The sequence below is a fragment of the Polypterus senegalus genome, chromosome 9, assembly GCF_016835505.1.
Source record: "Polypterus senegalus isolate Bchr_013 chromosome 9, ASM1683550v1, whole genome shotgun sequence".
Taxonomy (NCBI): Eukaryota; Metazoa; Chordata; class Cladistia; order Polypteriformes; family Polypteridae; genus Polypterus; species Polypterus senegalus.
The window spans coordinates 86,052,086-86,078,525 of NC_053162.1; the positions used below are offsets into that span (position 1 = coordinate 86,052,086).

The window sequence follows — 26,440 nt, forward strand, 5'->3', positions numbered from 1 at the left end:
GTATTCACCCTTTACATTGAATTTTACTATCAGGCAAGGTCCAGGAATGGAACAAAGGCTTTTGTAAAACTGCTAGGCAGTTCAAAAGCAGGCAGCTGTTATTGCCAGTTTAAATTCTCACATTATTCGCACGAATTTTGAAGAAACTAGCATACCCATTTTTATACAAGGGACCAAAGCATTTTGACTACTAAGACAACAGAGAAAGACCATCACACGTTCAAAAGCCACTAAGGTATATTTAGTGATAAGACCTGCTTGGACAACGATCATAGGCAGCATTAGCAACAAGTAAGTGTTCAGCATATAGTTTATGTGATCCAGCTAGATTAGTCCATTCATATAAGGAACCCAAGTTACTCTCGATTAGCACCGTCTTCTTTATCATGTGTTGTACTCTCTTTCCTCCCACCTCATTTTCTGCAGTGGGGCCATATGCATTCAAGATCAGGCCAGTTGAGATGCAGAAGATGCCCAGTTAGATCAAAGCATGTGCAAGCCTACTTCATACTTAAATATAAGAAATACAAGGCTAGGAAAATAGATCCATTGACTCCTCAGAAATTGCTAAATTTAGTAATAAGTCATTTTGTCATTTCACGTAACGTACAAAACACCAATAAAATATGAATGATGCAGAAGATGCAGGACGTCAAACACCCATCATCTTTAAATTAATACTAATGACTACACAATTAGAAAGGCTTACATTACTTAAAAAGCAGTATAAGAAAGACATCTCAAAGCATAGTCTGTTTACTCATGAGCCATAAATTGAATGTCTCTGTGTTAGGCTTATTTGTGTTGTACTACACATCAGCAATCCCAGAAATACAAACACATCTATAGATTGTTTGGAGAAGAAATTCAATGGTAAAGTCTAAACTTAAACATCAAAGTAATACTGTGGGGATCTGAAGTTAGAAGAAGTTAATGTTTAAAAAATCCCAAAGCGGGAGTATATTTAAAATAAGGAGTGCACTAAATTTTCTGTATAGCCATGTGTAAAACCTATCAACAAGCAAAGAAGGTGTTGTTATAAGTCTTATGAGGTTTTTTTCACAGAGTAACAGTGAATATGGCCACCCTGGTTTCCTGTATCAACCAAAAATGTTATGTTAACTGATGAATAAATTACCATTTTGTGAATACCTGAGCATGCACTGTGACAGGCTGGTGTTTGTTCCTGCCTTGTACCTACTGCTTCCCAGATAGACGCTTGGTAGAGGCAAAGATTCAGGAGATCCAAAAATAGAAGAATATATTTTTTACCAATATGTATTTTATAAGCATCTTGTACTATATTTAGGTGTATTTTTAATTGCAGATTTCCTTTTATCATATATTAAGAATTCATGTGATGTATTATATAAAAGTAATACATATGCCTTCCCTATGTTTGTTTTTTATTCTATTTTTTTTTTTATTGTCAGTCTGGCAGGTGTTTCCCGTAGTACCACTTTGGTTGTGGCTTACCTTATGACAGTAACTAACCTGGGCTGGGAAGATTGCTTGTGTGCAGTGAAGGCTGTTCGCTCCTTTGTTGGGCCCAACTTTGGTTTCCAGCAGCAACTGCAGGAATTTCATATGTCTCTTGTCTCAGAGGTAACTCCACCTTCTTTGTAAGATCAGTAAAGGGCACCACTCTCTCTGAAAATCAGGGTACAAACTGGCGGTAGTAGCCTGCTAAGCCAAGAAAGGCTTGGACTTGCCTCTTGGTAATCAGACAGGGCCACTTCAATATGCCATTTATTTTGGAACACTGTGGCCGTACTGTACTCCATTCCACTAGGTAGCCTAAATATTTGGCTTCTTTTAACCCAAAGAAACATTTTTTAGGGTTAAGCTGAAGACCGGCTTCCGCTAGTGCCCGTAATACAGCTTGGACCTGCTGTTGGTGTTCCTTCCGTGTGCTGAAACAGATGACTATGTCATCCAGATAGGCAGCACTATAGGTGTTATGAGGACGGAGCACTTTATCCACCAGACGCTGGCAGATCGCGGGTGCCCCATGTAACCCAAATGGAAGGACACAATACTACCAGTGACGACTAGGGTTACTAAACACAGTCTTAACCATTACGGAGTCTGTTAAAGGAACCTGTCAATACCCCTTCGTCATATCAAGAGTGGTCAATAATTTAGCCTGTCCTAGCCACTCAAGGAGGTCGTCCATTTGTGGCATTGGATAGCCATTGAGTTGGAAACCTTGCTTAAGCCGCCAGAAGTCATTGCAAAACCTTCAACTCCCGTCAGGCTTGTGACCAAGACAATAGGGTTGGTCCAGGGACTATGACTCTTCTCTATCACACCTTGTTCCAGCATACTCTTGATCTTCAACTCCACTTCTGCGCTTTTTGCTTCGATATGGGCATTCTCGGATGATCATCCCGGGCTCAGTCACAATGTCATGTGCAATCAGGGAAGAGGAGGGGTCTGGTCCCCTGTCCTTCCACGATTTCAGCAAGTGCATGTGATATACCCGTTCGCTAGGTCGGCTCTTTGGTTGTTTCACCAAATAATCGACAAGCCTGTTTCTCTCCTGAACTTCGTACAGGTCTTGCCAGTGTGCCAGTGATTTAGGGTGGGAGGTGGGAACGAATACCTTGACCCAATCTCCCATTCAGAATACTGGCAGAGATGTGCCATGGTCCTAACAACAGACCTGAGCTGCTTGCACCTACTCCAAGTGGGCTTTTAGAATGGATGGAATCTTAGCAAATCTGTCGTGTAACTGTGCAATATACTCCTCCAAACCTTCCTTTAAAATGTCCAGAATGCCCCTGGGCTGCCGTCCGTACAATAATTCAAATGGAGAGAACCACATCGAGGCTTGTGGAACTTTATGATATGCTATAAGGATGAGGGGGGGCAGATAATCTCAGTTCCTTCCATCCTCGCTGACCACCTTTCATAGCCTCATTTTGAGAGTCTGATTAAACCGCTCTACAAGACCATTGCTTTGTAGATGATACACCAATATCTTTAAATGCTTTATCCTAAGTAACGGCCATTTCCCTGAACGTCTCCTAGGTAAATGGCATCCCCTGGACCATCAGGACTTCATTAGGGATGCTGACTCGCGCAAAGAACCCCTATCAATTCCCGTGCAATGGATTTGGATGTAGCTGAGCGTAATGGAGCATCTACGGAATACAGGGTAGCGTAATCAACTACAACTGATATATATTTGTGTCCTCTAGCCAAGGGTTCCAGGGGTCCTACAAAGTCGACCCTGATGCGTTCAAAGGGGATGTCAGTAAGGGAAATGGGAACAAAAGGAGTATGATCCCCCCTAGCAATCTGCCATAGTTGACATTCAGGGCAGGACATGCAAAAATGGCAGACTTCCTCATCGATTCTTGGCCAATAAAAACGGAGCTTAATCTGCTCAAGAGATTTTTGGGAGCCCAGGTGGACGTAACAGGAGGTGGGTGTGAGCCAATTCACAGACCTGCCACCAGTAAGTTTGTGGGACTAACAGCAGTGACCATACCTCCCCTTCGTGCTCCACCACCCAATAAATAAGGTCATCTATACTAATAAAAGGCAAAGCTCTCACTGACTGACTCATCACTAATTCCCCAACTTCCCGGGTAGGTAGAAATTCTACGCGTAATGGTCATAACTGGAACCTTTTTTTCTCCATATAATGTAATGGAGTTGAGCTCGATGGCCGTGGGGGGGCGGAGTTTCGTGTGACATCATCACGCCTGCCACGTGATCACGTGAACTGACTCAACGCAATACGTACAAAACAAGGAAGAGCTCCAAAAAGCACTGAAGAAAACATGCGTTATACAATTGAGAATGCAGCGAAACAATAAGAAGCGACTGAGTCACACATACAACCATATTCATGAGTACAACTACTTCGGAAACAAAGCACGGTGTAAACCTAAAGTTTAAATTAAGTTCATAGACAGGCTGCCGCTGGCGTTTGCAATGCCCACGGCTAATGCGGGATACAAGTTTAATGAGAGGATGCAGGATATAAACGAGAGTTTTGATCACTTTGTAACTAAGTTAAAATTACTGGTGAAGGGCTGTGCTTATGCAAATTCCAAGAGAATGTCTTTGTAAGGGGATTGACAGTTAAGGCGGGTGGGAGAGTCACGTCATCATCTCCCCTGCCATTCACCTCATTTCGCTGTGAGCTGAGCTCCGCAGCTAAAACAGTCTTCAGGAACCAACTTTGTGACGCTGCCACCAAATACTCACAGAAAAATCCGCAAGTTAATACACACGCTGTCTCTACAATTTCTCCACACTCTAAATCCTCCAGGCACTACTTACAAAAGGTTACATTGACAATCGTGTTACGTTATTTTTAAAATGTTTCCTTTTCTTAGCACAAGCACAGCGGAGAAACTTCGATGCATGTGCTCCATAACGCTAAAAATAACGCATTTAATCACACTTTGCATTCCAAGCAAAGGGGAACTTCTGTCAATGCATGATTTCCTGGTACACCGATTACATTGATGTACACATCAGAGCTACAAAAATGTAAGAGTCGGAAGAAAGCGCGTTGCTTCGACTGATTGGAGGAAAATTTCATTTCAAAAGACTACCCGACGGGAGCCTTCATAAAAGCGTGGTTTTGTGCACATATATATGTGTATATATATATATATATATGTGGATGTATATGTATATATACTGTATACATGTGTGTATATGTATATATATGTTTGTGTATGTGTGTGTGTGTGTGTATATATATATATATATATATATATATATATATATATATGACAGCAACACTCATGACAAAGACAATGTCAATCATGTTACGTTATTATTAAAATGTTTCCTTTTCTTTTCATTACTTATTTAACACACTACTTCTCTGCTGCAAGCGGGCATTTTGCTGTGTGTGTGTGTATATATATATATATATATATATATATATATATATATATGAATGACCTCCAAAGAGCGCTGAGACTTTTGATCACGTGAACGTGTCTACATAAAGTGGCGTCTCCTGCCCTACAAAACTCGAGCAGCCGGCGCGCGCACATTGCTGTGCTGGCCTTGGAGACACTGACTGCGCTTCTGCCTTAAGTCAAAGTGAGCACTTTTAATTTTTTTCATCCTCCCCCTGAGCTATAGCCCAGTCAAGTGCAAACAGGGATCCCTTTTCTACACCGTGGCAAAATAATATTAAGGCGCTTCGCAATTTCTTTTGCGTGATAATGGATTATGAGGTCGTCAGCTCGGATTATGAAGACACGCACAGGAGTGGAGGACCGACAGTGCCATCACAGCCGATTAATGGTTGGGACGTCTCACCAGTCTACACAAGACCCACTGCGATCGTCCCCAAAAGGCGCTCATATCGTCAGCGAAGACGTCTCTCTACACTATATAAAAGAAAAAGGCAACTTTCCTTTCTTTACACCTTTTTTCCTTTTATCCCAAACCAATGCATTTCTCTCTTAACACTGCAGAGGACACAAAACTAATTTTCGTTAATTGCTGGTAATGCCGGTAAGGCACATTACCAGAGGCAGAAATTTGGATGCTCACATAGAAAATGTAATTTCTATACCACAGCCGTTGTGTAGCGCCTTTCAAAAGGGATCTACTACCGACAGATGATCCATATACGTTTTAGCTGCTGTTAGTACTACTTACCTGTTGTGTTACACCGTCTTTAAAATGTAGTTTACCCGATAGCACTCCAGTAGTGCTCAATGTAGCTTTACTTCTTAAAACGTTAATGTTTTACTGTTTAATAACTTATAGACTACATTTTATTATTTTTCCCTTGCACTCAGTGACCAAAGCTATACACACACATATAGACACATACATATACTCAGCAAAAAAAGAAACGTCCTCTGACTTTCAACTGTTTTTACTTTCAGTAAACCTAATGTGTAAATATTTGTATGAACACTAAAAGAGTCAACACCATAAGACATAAACTAAAAATGTTTCACAATGTGTCCCTGAATGAAGGGAGGCTCAAAATCTAAAGTACCAGTCAGTATCTGGTGTGGCCACCAGCTGCTTGAAGTACTGCAGTGCATCTCCTCCTCATGGACTGGACCAGATTTGTCAGTTCTTGCTGTGAGATGTTACCCCACTCTTCCACCAAGGCACCTGCAAGTTCCTGGACATTTCTGGGAAGAATGGCCCTAGCCCTCACCCAGGATACAGGCCTCGGTGTAACGCTCATTCCTTCGACGATAAACACAAATCCGTCCATCACACCTGGTGAGACAAAACTGTGACTCATCAGTGAAGAGCACTTTTTGCCACTCCTGTCTGGTCCAGCGAAGGTGGGTTTGTGCCCATAGGCGGTGTTGTTGCTGGTGATGTCTGGTAAGGACCTGCCTTACAACAGGCCTACAAGCCCTCAGTCCAGCCTCTCTCAGCCTATTGCGGACAGTCTGAGCACTGATGGAGGGATTGTGTGTTCCTGGTGTGACTCGGGCAGTTGTTGTGGCCATCCTGTACCTGTCACGCAGGTGTGATATTCGGATGTACCGATCCTGTGCAGGTGTTGTTACACGTGGTCTTCCACTGCGAGGATGATCAGCTGTCCTTCCTGTCTCCCTGTAGCGCTGTCTTAGGTGTCTCACAGTGCGGACATGGCAATTTATTGCCCTAGCCACATCAGCAGTCCTCATGCCTCCCTGCAGCATGCCTAATGCACGTTCACGCTCACTAATGCACGTTCACGCAGATGAGCAGGGACCCTGGGCATCTTTCTTTGGGTGTTTTTCACAGTCGGTAGACAAGTCTCTTTAGTGTCCTGCGTTTTTAGAACTGTGACCTTAAATGCCTACTTTCTGTAAGCTGTTAAGGTCTTAACGACCATTCCACAGGTGCATGTTAATTAATTGATTATGGTTAATTGAAAATGCATGGAAAACATTGTTTAAACCCTTTACAATGAAGATCTGTAAAGTTATTTGGATTTTTAAAACATTATTGTTGAAATACACAGTCCTGAAAAAGGGATGTTTCTTTTTTTGCTGAGTTTATATACACATGTATACTCAGCAAAAAAAGAAACATCCTCTGACTTTCAACTGTTTTTACTTTCAGTAAAGTTAATGTGTAAATATTTGTATGAACACTAAAAGAGTCAACACCATAAGACATAAACTAAAAATGTTTCACAATGTGTCCCTGAATGAAGGGAGGCTCAAAATCAAAGTACCAGTCAGTATCTGGTGTGGCCACCAGCTGCTTGAAGTACTGCAGTGCATCTCCTCCTCATGGACTGGACCAGATTTGTCAGTTCTTGCTGTGAGATGTTACCCCACTCTTCCACCAAGGCACCTGCAAGTTTCTGGACATTTCTGGGGGGAATGGCCCTAGCCATCGATCCAAATCGATCCCGCTCCAGGGTACAGGCCTCGGTGTAACGATCATTCCTTCGCCGATAAACACGAATCCGTCCATCACCCCTGGTGAGACAAAACCGTGACTCATCAGTGAAGAGCACTTTTTGCCACTCCTGTCTGGTCCAACGAAGGTGGGTTTGTGCCCATAGGCGGCATTGTTGCTGGTGATGTCTGGTAAGGACCTGCCTTACAACAGGCCTACAAGCCCTCAGTCCAGCCTCTCAGCCTATTGCGGACAGTCTGAGCACTGATGTAGGGATTATGTGTTCCTGGTGTGACTCGGGCAGTTGTTGTGGCCATCCTGTACCTGTCACACAGGTGTGATATTCGGATGTACCGATCCTGTGCAGGTGTTGTTACACGTGGTCTTCCACTGCAAGGATGATCAGCTGTCCTTCCTGTCTCCCTGTAGCGCTATCTTAGGCGTCTCACAGTGCGGACATGGCAATTTATTGCCCTAGCCACATCAGCAGTCCTCATGCATGCCTAATGCACATTCACACAGATGAGCAGGGACCATGAGCATCTTTCTTTGGGTGTTTTTCATAGTCGGTAGACAAGTCTCTTTAGTGTCCTGCGTTTTTAGAACTGTGAGCTTAAATGCCTACTTTCTGTAAGATGTTAAGGTCTTAACAACCATTCCACAGGTGCATGTTAATTAATTGATTATGGTTAATTGAACATGCATGGAAAACATTGTTTAAACCCTTTACAATGAAGATCTGTAAAGTTATTTGGATTTTTAAAACATTATTGTTGAAATACACAGTCCTGAAAAAGGGAAGTTTCTTTTTTTGCTGAGTATATATACCTGTGTGTATGTTTGTATGTATGTGTATAAACAGTGGTGTGAAAAACTATTTGCCCCCTTCCTGATTTCTTATTCTTTTGCATGTTTGTCACACAAAATGTTTCTGATCATCAAACACATTTAACCATTAGTCAAATATAACACAAGTAAACACAAAATGCAGTTTTTAAATGATGGTTTTTATTATTTAGGGAGAAAAAAAAATCCAAATCTACATGGCCCTGTGTGAAAAAGTAATTGCCCCCTGAACCTAATAACTGGTTGGGCCACCCTTAGCAGCAATAACTGCAATCAAGCGTTTGCGATAACTTGCAATGAGTCTTTTACAGCGCTCTGGAGGAATTTTGGCCCACTCATCTTTGCAGAATTGTTGTAATTCAGCTTTATTTGTGGGTTTTCTAGCATGACCGGCCTTTTTAAGGTCATGCCATAGCATCTCAATTGGATTCAGGTCAGGACTGACTAGGCCACTCCAAAGTCTTCATTTTGTTTTTCTTCAGCCATTCAGAGGTGGATTTGCTGGTGTGTTTTGGGTCATTGTCCTGTTGCAGCACCCAAGATCGCTTTAGCTTGAGTTGACGAACAGATGGCCGGACATTCTCCTCCAGGATTTTTTGGTAGACAGTAGAATTCATGGTTCCATCTATCACAGCAAGACTTCCAGGTCCTGAAGCAGCAAAACAACCCCAGACCATCACACTACCACCACCATATTTTACTGTTGGTATGATGTTCTTTTCTGAAATGCTGTGTTCCTTTTACGCCAGATGTAACGGGACATTTGCCTTCCAAAAAGTTCAACTTTTGTCTCATCAGTCCACAAGGTATTTTCCCAAAAGTCTTGGCAATCATTGAGATGTTTCTTAGCAAAATTGAGACGAGCCCTAATGTTCTTTTGCTTAACAGTGGTTTGCATCTTGGAAATTTGCCATGCAGGCCGTTTTTGCCCAGTCTCTTTCTTATGGTGGAGTCGTGAACACTGACCTTAATTGAGGCAAGTGAGGCCTGCAGTTCTTTAGACGTTGTCCTGGGGTCTTTGTGACCTCTCGGATGAGTCGTCTCTGCGCTCTTGGGGTAATTTTGGTTGGCCGGCCACTCCTGGGAAGGTTCACCACTGTTCCATGTTTTTGCCATTTGTGGATAATGGCTCTCACTGTGGTTCGCTGGAGTCCCAAAGCTTTAGGAATGGCTTTATAACCTTTACCAAACTGATAGATCTCAATTACTTCTGTTCTCATTTGTTCCTGAATTTCTTTGGATCTTGGCATGATGTCTAGGTTTTGAGGTGCTTTTGGTCTACGTCTCTGTGTCAGTCAGCTCCTATTTAAGTGATTTCTTGATTGAAACAGGTGTGGCAGTAATCAGGCCTGGGGGTGGCTACGGAAATTGAACTCAGGCGTGATACACCACAGTTAGGTTATTTTTTAACAAGGGGGCAATTACTTTTTCACACAGGGCCATGTAGGTTTGGATTTTTTTTCTCCCTAAATAATAAAACCATCATTTAAAAACTGCATTTTGTGTTTACTTGTGTTATATTTGACTAATGGTTAAATGTGTTTGATGATCAGAAACATTTTGTGTGTCAAACATGCAAAAGAATAAGAAATCAGGAAGGGGGAAAATAGTTTTTCACACCACTGTGTGTGTATATATATATATATATATATTGTCACACACGTGTGCATGGGAAGCAGCTGAAGGGCTTAGACAATACTGTTTATACATCTGCCCGGGGGGGGCGGGGTACACTGACGCTCTTTCTGAGTTCTCTGCAGGTCTTACCCGGAAATCCCACCAGGAGCCGCCATTTCCAGGAAGGACACACCACCTCCGGTTCCGGCCCCAAGAATGAGGTCACTTCCGGTTCCGGCCCCAAGGGTGATGTCACTTCCAGTTCCGGCCCAGAGGACGACATCATTTCCGCCCTCTGAGCTATAAAGCTCACTGCCTTTGCTTAGGCAGGCAGTTCTGTCTTGGACTCTGTTGTGTAAACAACTGTTTTGAAATGCCTCAATTTCTATTGCAGCCGGGAAACCGCATTAAACGGGTGGCTGCCCCAAACCTTTCCGCCTCTGGTCTCCAGTTATTACAGTGGCGTAGTCGGCAGGATGGTGTCCCGAAGAACCGGGACACGGACCTTCAAGGAACCAGGTGGGTGAGTACCGGGCCGAGTTTCGGGCAGGGAGTGCGCGGAGGGTCAGGAAGGACGCGTGCAGGCTCTGCTCCACGAGCATAACCGGGCTACCAACCCATCTCGTGGAGAAGGTAGAGGGGACCCACAGGCGTGGGCTGGCTTCTGGGGAAAACACACGAGTGGCTCAGTATGCTCTTCTGGTAGGAAAGCCGAGCGCCCGGGGACCAAGGTCCCTGTTAACGATGGGCTGTCCCCAGGCCGGCAGGTAAAGAATATAATAGACTGGGAGTTTAACCCAACAAAGGGCTGTCAGAGCAGGCTATGGCTCTCTGGCAACAGGTGGGTGAGTGGCTACGCCATTTGATTTGACCCCTTGCAAATAGTGCAGCAAGTGGCCTGTTTTTGCTGCTACAGCAATACCCCAGGAATTTGCCCAGCCGGCCTGGGGAGAATTCCATTCCTGGACGAGCTGCTACAGCTCTGCAACCCAGAGGCCGGCTGTGAAACCCGGGAGGGCAGACCAGCCGCTCTGTGGACTACCCGGAGTTATGTCCTACAAAGCAGTCCCTTCCACGCAATCCAGAGCCTGTTCGAAGTCGCCGGGCCGTCTGGCTTGCGACCTGTCGGGAACAAGGCGGACCGTAGGGGACAATGGCGGGTTGTTTGTGTGCCCTTAGCAATCCCTGGCGGATAAACATACGGGAGAGCTTATTATTAATGGACATATGGTAACAGCGCTGTTTGATTCCGCAGTAACGGTCTGTCGTTGCTTTCGCCGCTTTGTTCTACCGCAACAATGGATTAAAAAAGACCAGTCTAAAATGTATACACGGAGATATCCGCCGTACAATACCGCCCGGTGTTACGTATGTCTCGGAGGAACCCTTCGCGGCTTACCGTAGCGTACACCCGGATCCTCCGCTTCCGTAATCCTCGGGCGGACTGGTCTGACAGTAACGCGGTAGTTTAGAAAGCATTCCCGAAAAGCTTTTGGCCTCGTTATAGATGATAAAGACTCATCTCAAGCTGCTTCCACACCGTAATCAGCCGACAGGGAGTGGGGCGGTAGGCCAAGAGAGTGACGAAGATACTCCCGGACCGTCGCGGGCTACTACGCCATCCACTAGCGCCCGCAGCGAGGGAGGATTCTCCGCCCCTTGAGGTCAGACCGACCCGCTCTCTGAGTTGCACTTTCAGTTTAGAGCGACTCCGGCTTCTTTCAAGAGAGAACAGTGGAATGACGACTCTCTGAAGCACATAAAGAATGCAGTGGTTCTCGTTAACGCCAACGCGCGATTTGCCCATGCCACAGGGACCTCACTTTGTCATGGATAATGAATTATTGTATCGGGTTGCTGAACATGAGGGGAAGGTCCGGAAGTTGTTGCTAGTCCCGCTGACCTACCGCGGCAGGTTTGCGAAGTTAGCCCACTCTCACCTTCTTGGAGGCCATCTCGCCTCGATAAAACATTAGAGCGCATTAAGCTCCGCTTTTTGGCCGGGATTAATGAGGAGGTTCGCCGCTTTTGCATTTCCTGCCGGAGTGTCAACTGCGGCAAATTCCTAGGAAGGACCGTGCTCCTCTGATTCCCCTTCCCTTATTGACGTTCCTTTGACAGGATTGGGGTGGATATAGTAGGACCCTGGAGCCCTCAGCCCGAGGATATAAATATATACTCGCCCTCGTGGATTATGCAACCCGATTCCCTGAAGCCGCTCCATTGCGCCGGCTACCACTAAAAATATTGCACGGAACTAGTAGGAGTCTTTTCACGGTGGGCATTCCTAGAGAAGTCCTGACGGACCAAGGAACGCCTTTCACCTCGGAAACGCTCAAGGAGACTGCCAAGTTACTGAAAATAAAGCATTTAAAACCTCGTGTATCATCCTCAAACCGATGGGCTAGTGGAGAGATTCAATCAAACTCTCAAGCAAATGCTACGTAAGGTAGTCAGCAAGGATGGGAGGAATTGGGACCAACTCCTCCCCTTGTCCTCTTTGCCTACCGGAAGTCCTCAAGCCTCTACGGGTTCTCTCCCTTTGAATTACTATACGGAAGACAGCCCCGGGCTTATTAGATATTTTAAAAGAGGGCTGGGAAGGGGAGGCACAGCCCTCCACTAACATTTTGGAGTATATCGCCCATTGCGCGATAGATTTGATGTAATAAGACCTATACTAAAAGTCATATCGAGGAGGCACAATCAGCACAGGCCCGCCTGTATGACCGTGGCACGACTCTCCGGAGTTCCAACCGGGGATCGCGCATGGTATTGGTTCCTACTTCACACTCTAAACTGCTCGCACATTGGCTAGGCCCCTACGAAATTAAGGAGAGGAAGGGATTGGTCGACTATTTGGTGAAACAGCCCAATCGCCACCAGCTGAGCGAATATATCATGTAAACCTGCTGAAACCGTGGAAGGAGAGGGATCCCGATCCCTCCTCCGACAGCCCTGCTCTCTCTTGCGAAGTAAGTGCCCTTAATTTCGCAACAGCTATCTCCCAGACAGAGACAGGAGCTCGAAGCAGCTATCCGCCGGTCCCAGAGGTGGTAAGTGAACAACCAGGTCGGACCTCTCTGATTGCGCACGACATAGTGACTGACCGGGGTGATCGTCCGTGAGCGACCCTACAGACTCCGGAGGCAAAGAAAGTAGAAGTGGAACTGGAAATCAAGCGAATGCTGGCACTAGGAGTGATCGAGGAAAGTAGTAGTCCCTGGTCCAGCCCCATCGCCTTGATTGCTAAGCCTGACGGCAGTTGGAGGTTTTGCAATGACTTCCGCCGGCTCAACCAAGTTTCCGATTTGATGCTTATCCCATGCCTCGCGTGGGCGACCTCCTCGAGACTGGGACCAGCCAAATTCTTGACTACACTTGACATGACAAAGGGGTACTGGCAGGTTCCTTTAACGGAGTCCGCAAGGAAAAACGCGTTTAGCACTCCTAGCGGACACTGGCAGTATCGTGTCCTTCCATTCGGGTTACACGGGCCTGCGACTTTTCAGCGCCTGGTGGACAAAGTGCTCCGCCCCATAACTCGCTCTGTGCTGCCTATCTGGATGACGTTGTCATCTATTCCAGCACCTGGAAGGAGCACATACAGCAGGTCACAGCAGTATTACGGACATTGGGAGAGGCGGGCTCGCATCAACCCCAAGAAATGTTACTTGGGTTGAGAGAAGCCAAATATTTGGGCTACCTAGTGGGCGGGTACTGTGAGGCCACAGTGTTCCAAGTTGCAAGCCATAATGGCCTGGCCCGTCCAAAACCAAGCGGCAAGTCCAATCCTTTCTCGGTTTGGCGGGTACTACCGCCGGTTTGTGCCTCGCTTCTCCGAGAGCGCGCCTTGACCGACTTGACAAAGAAAAGAGCTCCTAATACGGTGGTATGGTCTGATAAAGCGGGGCTGCATTCAGTGACTTAAAAGGGCTCTGACTTCAGCACCTATCTTAATCTCCCCTAACTTCTCTCTCCCTTTTGTCCTCCAGACGGACGCTTCGGACACAGGCTTGGGAGCCGTGTTGAGCCAAAGCGTCGACGGTGTTGAACACCCGTTATGTACCTGAGCGGAAACTGTTGGACCGGAGACCAGGTACGCGGCGGTGGAGAAGGAGGCTTTGGCGATCAAATGGGCGGTGACGCAGCTGCGGTACTACCTCTTGGGTCGCGTGTTCACTCTGGTGACGGATCATGCGCCTTTAAAGTGGATGGCCCTTCACAGGGAGTCAATCCGCTGGTCACGAGGTGGTTTCTTGACCTGCAGCAGTACAAATATACTCGTTCATCGACAGGGGTCCCTTCATGCCAACGCCGATGCCCTCTCCCGGCCCACGACCTCTCGGTGCAGGTCGCCCGACCCACGGGTCTGGGCTGAGGGGAGTCTTGTCACACACGTGTGCATGGGAAGCAGCTGAAGGGCTTAGACAATACTGTTTATACATCTGCCCAGGGGCGGGTACACTGGCGCTCTTTCTGAGTTCTCTGCAGGTCTTACCGGAAATCCCACCAGGAGCCGCCATTTCCAGGAAGGACACACCACCTCCGGTTCCGCCCCAAGAATGAGGTCACTTCGGTTCCGGCCCCAAGGGTGATGTCACTTCCAGTTCCGCCCAGAGGACGACATCATTTCCGCCCTCTGAGCTATAAAGCTCACTGCCTTTGCTTAGGCAGGCAGTTCTGTCTTGGACTCTGTTGTGTAAACAACTGTTTTGAAATGTCTCAAATTCTATTGCAGCCGGGAAACCGCATTAAACGGGTGGCTGCCCCAAACCTTTTCGCCTCTGGTCTCCAGTTATTACAATATATATATATATATATATATATATATATACACACACACACACACATATATAATTTGTGTGTATGTATGCGTGTGTATATATGATGTACATAGGTATGTATATATATATATACACTGTATATATATATATGTGTGTGTATATGTCGATATGTATGTATGTATGTATGTATGTGTGTATATATATATATATATATATATATATATATATAATGTGTGTGTGTGTGTGTAGACTCAAACCGATTATGACAGCAGCAATCCAGGCTGTGAGAAAACAGTAAAAAGGAGGCGTGTCAGACGTCATGGTACATTTTCTGATGCAACTAGATGAAAACAACTTTGACGCTGCCGCCAAATACACAAAACAATTACTTTGACAATCATGTTACGTTATTTTTAAAATGTTTCCTTTTCTTTTTCATAACTTCTTTAACACACGACTTCGCTGCGAAGAGCGGGTATTTTATTATATATATATATATATGACAGCAACACTCATAACAGTGACAAAACAATTACATTGACAATCATGTTACGTTATTTTCAAAATGTTTCCTTTTCTTTACTTCTTTAACACACTACTTCTCCGCTGCAAAGCGCGGGTATTTTGCTAGTTATTTAATACAAAGTGAGGTCCCTGTGGCATGGGATGTTATGTGCAATGGCCATTCACCAGAACTATGTCTCGGGAGTTGCCACGTCACTACAAGAGAGTGAACCTCCCCTCTTTGCTGGCTCTATATACAGCATGAAGGCAGCTTCGCTGTTCATCACTAGGCCCAAATCACTGTTAGGAGTAGTTAGTGTTAAACCGCTTTTATTATCGTACCAATCTCGCTCCAGTATCACCACTTCAGACCCAGCCACTCAGGGATAGTACTCACCCACCTGGGCCCTTAATTGTTGGAGTTTGTCGGTGTTCTGTGCCAAGGCTTCTCTCGGGTCCGACTCCTAGCTCCTCGAAAAGTCCTTCATCCTTCATCCTGCTGTCTATGCCAATTTAGAAAGAATACGCCTTGACACAGAAAAAAGGTTTGGGGCAGCCTCCCATATACTTGAAGTATGGCTGCAAAATAGGCAAAAAAAAAGATAAATGCAAGGTTGTTTACAGATACTAGTCCAAAACAGAACTGATTGGCAGAAGGAATATGGTGGTTTTTAAAGTTAGGAAGGAGAAGTGACGTCATCGGGCCCAGAACCAGAAGTGATGGACTCTACCATGCCCTGGTTTGGCATGGAACTACTTCTTTTGAGCCCTTTAGCTGTTTCCCATGCACATGTGTGTGTCTCCTTTTAGTGAAGGAGTTCCTCATTCTGGGTACTCAAATACAGATGTCGTTTTGATCATGTTTTAAAGATGATTAAAAATAATTTAAAACTGCTTTAAAAGTAATGTAAATATTTAATTTTTTAAGTTTTATTCCTTTTTTAATTTATTTGTGTTTGTGAATCTTTGATTCAGGCTTCACTGAAGATTGCTAATGTACAGTATATAAGAATAAACTGAACTAAATTTAACTGGAGAAAGTCTTTCACACATGCTTTATTATGAGTTCTTCCTGAAATTTCTGTGGGAGATTTTTCTGTACTCTTAACTTTGACAGAATAAAGCATAACAGAAAGGGAAAAAGTAAAATTAACAGTACTTTAAAACACAAGAAACATTAATATATTGTTAGGTACCTCTGCATGCTGCATATCATTTGTAGAATATTTTAAGATAAAAAAGGAATGTTTAATTTTCAAGTCACAACAATGGTCTTCATCTCTGCTAGAAGATAAAACAACTTTGGGAAATTTGTTTGAGCTAAAGAAACATGAATTAAGCCTCTCAGCTATGAAAACCTTGGCAAGCATTTCCCTTGTTTTTCCTGGCAGTTCTACATACCTAATTTCAATTACTGAAACAGAATTTTTTTTTTTTACTCTAACTCTTTTTCAGGAATGTCAGTAGAGGTTCCCAACATTAAAATCTGAAAATAATTCTATAGAATCTATGTTGCCTATTCACTTATGCCAGAAGTATTAGGTATCATTTATAGACTTTTTTGTGTATCTTTAGTCTTCATTTTCATTGTTGAGATCTTAGCATATCTAAATAAATAGTATATAAGTGTCCATTCATGAGTAACTATTGATTTGGAAAGCTGTTATATACTAAATATTACAAGCACATGCAAACCAATAGCTGCATGTAAATTGATCATTTATTTATAAAGGCTACAATTATATGCAAAGCCAGTATTGTGTATCCCATGAAAAAAATATTGGTTACGTACAGAAAATCTTGTCATATTTCTTAAATGTGACTTTTGTCTTTCTGCTCCATCAGTATTCATGAATTAAATCACCTGCTGCAATTTTAACATTTAGTGGTGCTTAACATTTTGAGTTCTAAAACAAAGAAGCATTAAAATAGCAAAATTTGACAGAAGCCAGCAAGTTGTTACTAAACAAAAAGTATGATGTATAAGGCATAAATCATCCATAAATGATTTTGAATGGATGTCATTCAACACACACACTTGCATGTTTAAAGCCAACAAAAGAAATATACAAAACATCTTTTATTTTGTCTTCAAAACATTGCAACTTCAACATTTTGTCTGTAAACTCCTTGATGGTAGCGTTGATTAGATTTTTTTTGCCTATTTGCACCAGTTCCTCTAAGTATACTGCATGGCATATCAGTTCCCATAGTTACTTGAAGGGCAAGGTGAAAGGTGCTTGATTGGCCTATCTATCTATCTATCTATCTATCTATCTATCTATCTATCTATCTATCTATCTATCTATCTATCTATCTATCTATCTATCTATCTATCTATCTATCTTGCAAAATGCATTACTTTTATCATTTATGCTATGGGGTGTTACACTTAAAATATTTGAAGAAATAGCATAACATAAGATAAATTCCAAACATTCTTAGTCTAGTTCAGGTTGGAGTGGACTGGAGCTTCTTAACAACATCAGGCGTATTATAGAAACCAACATTAGTCAGGACACTTGATCTTTAACAGGCCCACTCATGCACACCATTAAATTTACACTCGCATAGGGTTAGCTAAGAAGTGTCAATTTATGTAAACAGTATGTGAGCAAAACCGGAGCACCTGAAGAAAGCTCATGCAGATATGAGGAAAACGTCCAAGCTCTACATTGACAGCAATACATAAAGCAGTAGTAGTTCCACAATTATTTAATTATCTCTTCTATATGCATAAATGTATTTAAAAGTGAAAATGAAGATTTAGATCTTCCAAAAGAAGCAATAACATGAAATCCTTGCCTAAGTTAAGCTTAAAGTTAGAAGTCAAATGGAGCACGTTTATTATCTCTAGCAAGTGTCAAAAGTGTTGTTTTTATTTTTACAGTGCTATATGTTCAGAGTAGAAGGATAGTTTTTTTTCAAATGCATGTGCATTTCTCACTAGCCTTATAACTTTTATCTATTTGGAATATCCAATGGATATGGGATTTTCTAAGTAAAAAGACAAAATACGTGTTGCTTTTTCACTATATTAATTAATTGGTCTGAACATTTGCATTACTTATTATTATCTTTGTCATGTAATTTTCTAACATATTTAATCAAGGCCAGGTTTGTGGGGCGCTGGAGCTAGCTCATGGCAGGAACAAATCTTGGACAGGACGCCAGTCCATCAGTGTATTGTCTTTATATATAAATATATTTACATTCTAGTTACATTATCTGATATATTTTCAGTCATTCTTATAGGCTGTGCATGCAGCATAACAGGTTTAGTCAAAAGACCTCTTTACCTAGATTTCCTTGAAATATTAACATTCAGCAGTTTTCCCAGCTGCATTTGTACATCTGCCAAGAAATGCTGTCATGATTTGTCCTTAAATAAAGCTAAAAAGCTGAATTAATGCCAGGGTCTTGTTTTGCCAATATGAAACATTTAAAGAACCTTTTCCTGCCATAAGCATTACTGCAACATATTTATTATAACTAAATGTAACACTATTGTGACAGCTCAAAATTCAATAAATGCATTTTTCACTGTGCTTAAAGTATTTTTCAAAAATTTTAAATGCTTTTACAGTGTTTACTTAGTTTATTTATCTCTGCATAGTGATTCCAAGTCTGAAGTTCTTCTAATGTGCCAATTGTATGATCTTCCTATGCTCAGACAGAGTATTAAAGCAGATATGATCCTGGGCTGTAAACCACAAGTTCATCAGGTGAGCTCACACCCCGGACTCATTGAATGACCATGAGCAAGGCATTTATCCTTCAGCTAAAAAATGTAAAATGTTTTCTCTCAAATCTCAAAAGAATCGAGCGTTAGTGTTAAGGCTTGCCTGGCTGATGAGAATTTGACAGTAGCAGGGGCATCATCAAAATGGCACAGGGCAGAGAAGGACCTGCAGCAACTTTAAAGAAGATCCTTCACTTGCCAGTGAGATTACTAGAGGGCAGTTTACCTTTTAGGCAGTGTTTAAGACAGCTTTGTCTTTTATTTATGTATATGTTACGTTGCGGCTGTTTTCATCACTTTATTTTATTTGTTTTTAACAATAAAATAAACATTTTTTCGTATATGTTTGCCCTCTTGGACCCCGTGATCATTAGAGGTGACTGTGTGAAGGGGGTGCAGACCTATACATATCTGGGAGTGCAGCTGGATGATAAATTGGACTGGACTGCCAATACTGATGCTCTGTACAAGAGAGGACAGAGCCGACTATACTTCCTTAGAAGGCTGGCGTCCTTTAACATCTGCAATAAGATGCTGCAGATGTTCTATCTGACAGTTGTGGTGAGTGACCTCTTCTACACAGTGGTGTGCCTGGGAGGCAGCATAAAGAAGAGAGACGCCTCATGCCTGGACAAACTGGGGAGTAAGGGAGGCTAGATTGTAGGCACGGATCTGGACAGTGACATCCGTGGCAGAGTGACGGGTGCTGAGCAGGCTCCTGTCAATCATGGAGAATCCACTGCATCCACTGAACAGTATCATCTCTAGAAAGAAGAGCAGCTTTATTGACAGACTGCTGTCACTGTCCTGCTCCACTGACAGACTGAGTAGATCGTTCCTCCCCCACACTATGCGACTCTTCAGTTCCACCCGAGGGTTAACATTATACAAAGTTATTGTCTGTTATACCTGCATTTTTTATTACAATTTAATATTGTTTTTTATCGGTATGCTGCTGCTGGAGTATGTAAATTTCCCCTTGGGATTAATAAAGTATCTATCTATCTATCTATCTTAGCATGTAATTTGAATACAAAGTGCTGTCATCAGTTTAAGTGGCAACTCTTAAATACAATAAAGTATCAGTGTGGTAGTATGACTGAGAATATACTGCAGTAAGATGGTAACGTTCATGTTGGTTCTTTCAGGGAAAAGGGTAGTTCTGAAATAGGAAGGATATTTGGGAGGATCTATTTACCTGATGATACAAGTCGTAAATTTAAAGATATGTCATTAGGTTGATTGTTTGTTATACATTTTTAAGGATGATGTCTATGGGTAAATTTGCCCTCAGGTAGACACTGATTTTACTTTAGATAAACGTTATTAATCCCAAGGGGAAATTCAAATACATACAGTAGCAGAAACATATAAAACAAGAATACAGACTCATGGGACAAATAATACAGTCAATCAATCAATAAATAAAAAATATGTATAAATAAACTTAACAAGTGCATTGGGTAGAAGCATTGAATTGCCTAATTGAAGTAGGCAGAAAAGACCCCTAGAGGCACTTCTTAGTAGAATCTGCTGGAATGAGCCTGTGGCTGAAAGAACACTTTCTGGAGGGAATGGAAGGGCTTTTCCTGATGGCATCTAATTTTGCCATCATCCTCTTTTACACAACAGCATCCAGTGTGTCTAGGGTTTACCCTGTGATGAAGCAGGCTTTCCTGCTAAGTTTGCATTTTGCTTCTTTTGTGCTCAGGTTACTTCCTCAGGAGACGGCAGCATAGAACACTACAGTGGCTACTATGGACTAGTAGAACATTTCCAGCAGCTTGCTGCACACATCAAAAGACCCAAGTCTCCTTTGCAAGTTCAGTCTGCTCTGTCCCTTCTTGTACAGTGCCACTGTGTTGTCAGACCAGTCCAATTTTTTCCTTATGTGAACTCCCTGGTACCTATAGCTGTGCACCACTTCCATGTCCTCCCTAAATGGTGACTGGTCTTAGAGGCTTCTTGGCACATTGGGAATCCATCACCAATTCTTTTGTCTTGCTGATGTTAACGAAGTCTGATTCTGACTCATTTTCATTATTATTTCAGCCTATGATGGATGAGTCATCTAAAAATGTCTGTAGACGGCAAGCACTGGTTTTGTGCTTGAAGTCTATTGTGTAGAGGGTAAACAGGCAGGGACACAGGACAGTTCCCTGAGGTGAGTATTACACATCACTATTTCTGATCAAAGTCCCTCACCCTCACAAACTGCTGTCTGTCAGATAAGCCGTGATCCATTAGATTGTGGGAGCATCAAGATTCAAACCTTCAGCTTTTTACCTAGTCAATGAGGAATACTGGTGTTAAAAATACTGGAAAAGTCAAAGAACAGTATACTGAATGTGGTCCAAGAGGGAGTATGCTGTATGGTGCATGTAGATGAGAGCATCCTCCACACTTGTATGTGCCTGATAGGCAAACTGCAGATGTTTTGAGACCAGAGGTTGTAGCTGTTTTAGGATCAGCCTCTCAAAGGTCTTCATAATGTACAGTATAAAGTAAGACCCACTGGTCTGAAGTTCTTAAAATCACTGAAATGCCCTTTCTTTGGTTCTGGGACCACACAGGATGCTTTCCACACCTGGGACACCTTCTGCAAATTCAGGGAAAGGGAATACAGGTTCTGAAGCATCCTGCAGAGATGGCTGGCACATGTTTTCAGCACCCTGGGTGTGATACCGTCTGGCCCTGAAGCTTTGTGTATGCAGAGTTTTCTCAGTCCTCTCCTCACTTTATCACCAGAGACGTACAGTCCAGGGAGTGGAGGGGGCTTGTTGACCACAGGTGTGATGTCTTTGTAGGGGCAGGTTCTGCATGGTGGAGATGGCAGTTGGGATTCCGGAACCTCTTCAGCCTACACACAGAGGTTAGCAGTGTTGGTGGAGGGCTGTGCTAAAAAGAATGAGTTTAACTTGTTAAAGAACTGCTTCAGTTCATTACATTGGTTCTTGTTCTCTTCCTCTGCATTTTAAGCAACTTGTTTGTAGCCAGTGGTATTCCTCATCCTGTTCCCCACACTTCGTTCATGTTGTCTTGTTGTAACTTGTGCTCAAGTTTGTCTCAGGAGTGGGTTTTCAACTCACAGAGCAGCTGCTTTAATTCTGACTGCAAATGCTTGATTTCATTCTTATCTCCAGGCAAAGCTCTCTTCTCCATATTCAAGTAGGGCTTTCAGTTCTTCTGTGATCCATGGCTTGTTTATAGGGAAACAGTGCACTGTCTTTGTGAGCACTTTGTTATCCACACAAAACTTGATGCAGTCTGGTTCATTACTATTCTGGAATTTTATGAGAACCCAGCAAATGCATTTATTCAGAGATGTGCATATGATATCTTGAAATGTTTTGATAAGGTGGCACCTGAGAGGTTTGTGATCAAACCAAAATAGTGTATTTTTAAAGGTGCAATATGTAGATTGGTGAAAAATTGGCTTAAATACAGGAAGCAAAGGGTTATGGTGCAGAGAACCTTTTTAGGAGTTAAATTACATTTAATGTTGCTGAGAGATCAATGCTAGGGCATCCACTATTTTTAATAAATATAAATGATCTTTATATAACTAAGTTGATAAAGCATGCAGATGATGCTAAGCTTGGTAGAATGAAAGATAATGGAGAATGAGACAAAACATTACAGATGAATATGGAGAAAATTTAGGTTGGTTCAAATTATTCACTGATTAAATTTAATACAATAAATGTATATCTTAATGTATATCATTACATGTAGGAAAACGAATATGCAATTAGAGGTTTGAAAGTAAACCATATAGGTTATAAAGTGAAGGTTATACTTAAGCCAAATAACAAACACACTGTGAACCCTTGTCTAGAATATTGTTTTGTCTCCAAAAAAGATATAAACTGGTTTAGAGAAAACCAATGAAAAAGAAACTAGACTGATTGTGGGACTGTGAGACATAGGGTATAAGGAGATACTGAAGGATTTAAGGTTTTTTTAAAGGTTTTTTCAGTTTAGTCAAATTGAGATTAAGAGATGATATGACTCAGGTGGTTAAAATTAGGAAGATAATTAGTGCGTTAGATCCCAGCAATTACTTCATAATGAGTTTTTCCAACAAGAATACTTGGACACAGATGAAAACTTGTTAAATGTACTTTTCACATAAACATTAGTTTTCTTTTATATGGTGTATTTTCAGGTCTTTTTTTTAATCATAGACATTTGGAATTATTTACAAATAAATGTGGTAGACAGTAGTACTTTAGAGATATTCAAAACTTGATGATGTCATTTTGGAACAAAAGCGATGAGCCATTCAGCCCAATACAGGTGTCAGTTCCATTCCCTGCATTTCTTCAAAATTACATCATTAGAAAGTCTCTAGAGTACTACTGCCTACCACCCTAATTAGTGGCTTACTCCATTTGTGTATGTCCATTGCACTAATTCTTCTAATTTAAACACTTCAACTTGAGACTCAGTATGAGAAACTCGGACCAGTTTGATTTTGTTGTAATGGGTCACATAAGAGCACTAAGGCTGGGGGAGGGGGTGTGCGCTGTGACTGACTACAGCTTGGAGTGTTTTTTTTTATAATATAAATGAAAATCATAGGATGATTTATATAATGTTATCCTAAGGAACACTTGGCTTCTGTAGTAAAATTAAATTAGTATTTTTTATATATATGTATACTCATATATATATATATATATATATATATATATATATATATATATATATATATATATGTATATGTATAGTCGAACCTCGGATTCAGGAGGAACAGTGTGGTTTTCGCCCTGGTCGCGGAACAGTGGACCAGCTCTTCACCCTTAGCAGAGTTCTGGAGGGTGCATGGGAGTTTGCCCGACCGGTCTACATGTGTTTTGTGGACTTGGAAAAGGCATTCGACCGTGTCCCTCGGGAATCCTGTGGGGGTGCTCGGGAGTATGGGGTACGGACCCCCTGATAAGAGCTGTTCGGTCTCTGTACAACCAGTGTCAGAGCTTGGTCCGCATTGCCGGCAGTAAGTCGAGCCCGTTTCCAGTGAGAGTTGGACTCCGCCAGGGCTGCCCTTTGTCACCGATTCTGTTCATAACTTTTATGGACAGAATTTCTAGGCGCAGCCAGGGTGTTGAAGGGGTCCGGTTTGGTGGACTCAGGATTGGGTCACTGCTTTTTGCAGATGATGTTGTCTGTTTGCTTCATCAGGCCGTGATCTTCAGCTCTCTCTGGATCGGTTCGCAGCTGAGTGTGAAGCGGCTGGGATGAGAATCAGCACCTCCAAATCCGAGAGCATGGTCCTCAGCCGGAAAAGGGTGGAGTGCCCTCTCAGGGTTGGGGGAGAGATCCTGCCCCAAGTGGAGGAGTTCAAGTATCTCGGGTCTTGTTCACGAGTGAGGGAAGAATGGAGCGTGAGATTGACAGGCGGATCGGTGCGGCATCCGCAGTGATGCGGGCTCTGCATCGGTCTGTCGTGGTGAAAAAGGAGCTGAGCCGTAAGGCAAAGCTCTCAATTTACCAGTCGATCTACCTTCCTACCCTCACCTATGGTCTTGAGCTATGGGTAGTGACCGAAAGAATGAGATCGCGAATACAAGCGGCTGAAATGAGTTTCCTCCGCAGGGTGTCTGGGCTTTCCCTTAAAGATAGGGTGAGAAGCTCAGTCATCCGGGAGGGGCTCAGAGTAGAGCCGCTGCTCCTCCGCATCGAGAGGAGTCAGATGAGGTGGCTCGGGCATCTGATCAGGATGCCTCCTGGACGCCTCCCTGGTGAGGTGTTCGGGGCACGTCCAACCGGGAGGAGGCCCCGGGGAAGACCCAGGGCACGCTGGAGGGACTATGTCTCCCGGCTGGCCTGGGAACGCTTGGGATTCTCCGGAAGAGCTGGAAGAAGTGGCGGGAGAGGGAAGTCTTGGGCCTCTCTGCTTAAGCTGCTGCCCCCGCGACCCGACCTCGGATAAGCGGAAGAGAATGGATGGATGGATGGATGGATGTATACTCAGCAAAAAAAGAAACGTCCTCTGACTTTCAACTGTTTTTACTTTCAGTAAACTTAATGTGTAAATATTTGTATGAACACTAAAAGAGTCAACACCATAAGACATAAACTAAAAATGTTTCACAATGTGTCCCTAAATGAAAGGAGGCTCAAAATCAAAAGTACCAGTCAGTATCTGGTGTGGCCACCAGCTGCTTGAAGTACTGCAGTGCATCTCCTCCTCATGGACTGGACCAGATTTGTCAGTTCTTGCTGTGAGATGTTACCCCACTCTTCCACCAAGGCACCTGCAAGTTTCTGGACATTTCTGGGGGGAATGGCCCTAGCTATCGATCGAAATCGATCCGCTCCAGGGTACAGGCCTCGGTGTAACGCTCATTCCTTCGACGATAAACACGAATCCGTCCATCACCCCTGGTGAGACAAAACCGTGACTCATCAGTGAAGAGCACTATTTTCCACTCGTGTCTGATCCAGCGAAGGTGGGTTTGTGCCCATAGGCGGCGTTGTTGCTGGTGATGTCTGGTAAGGACCTGCCTTACAACGAGCCTACAAGCCCTCAGTCCAGCCTCCCTCAGCCTATTGCGGACAGTCTGAGCACTGATGGAGGGATTGTGTGTTACTGGTGTGACTTGGGCAGTTATTGTGGCCATCCTGTACCTGTCACGCAGGAGTGATATTCGGATGTACCGATCCTGTGCAGGTGTTGTTACACGTGGTCTTCCACTGCGAGGATGTTCAGCTGTCCTTCCTGTCTCCCTGTAGCGCTGTCTTAGGTGTCTCACAGTGCGGACATGGCAATTTATTGCCCTAGCCACATAAGCAGTCCTCATGCCTCCTTGCAGCATGCCTAATGCACGTTCACGCAGATGAGCAGGGACCCTGAGCATCTTTTTTTGGGCGTTTTTCACAGTCGGTAGACAAGTCTCTTTAGTGTCCTGCGTTTTTAGAACTGTGACCTTAAATGCCTACTTTCTGTAAACTGTTAAGGTCTTAACGACCATTCCACAGGTGCATGTTAATTAATTGATTATGGTTAATTGAACATGCATGGAAAACATTGTTTAAACCCTTTACAATGAAGATCTGTAAAGTTATTTGGATTTTTAAAACATTATTGTTGAAATACACAGTCCTGAAAAAGGGACGTTTCTTTTTGCTGAGTGTATATATATATATATATATATATATATATATATTTTTTTCTATAAAGCCGTATAAACATTTATTAATGTTTTTGATTCATTGGTAACTGCCAGGGCAGGAAAAAGGTACAATATTTCTTCTCACCATGTATTCTTGGCTGGATCCTATTAGGACCGAAAAGTGTTTGGCAGTGTGACAGATATGAAAATCAACTGACAATGAATTCTCTAAAACCTTCCTCACTGGAAATTCCCTGGATCTCAACAAGAGCAAAATGGTCCTCTTGGACATTTAATTTTAATACTAAAGACAATGAGTAAATACAAAAATAATATGGTGCTCAAGAGACTTTATTGTTAATAAATGAAACATACATAACAGTATTTACTGGTGCAGTCAGAGGAAGTTAAATGGGCTTTTAATCATCCAGCTGTAAAACGGTCAAGTCTTCCAAAGACTTTTTTTTTTTAAATAT

General features: G+C 43.0%; 1 protein-coding gene across 1 annotated transcript in view; it reads left to right on the plus strand.

Moving 5' to 3' along the window:
* Positions 1–26,440, plus strand: part of dusp22a (dual specificity phosphatase 22a) — a 150,062-nt gene that overhangs the window by 113,749 nt on the left and 9,873 nt on the right. The window contains exon 6 of the mRNA XM_039763391.1: positions 1,434–1,605. Within this exon, the coding sequence (XP_039619325.1) occupies positions 1,434–1,605 (172 nt within the window). The remainder of the gene's footprint in view (positions 1–1,433; positions 1,606–26,440) is intronic.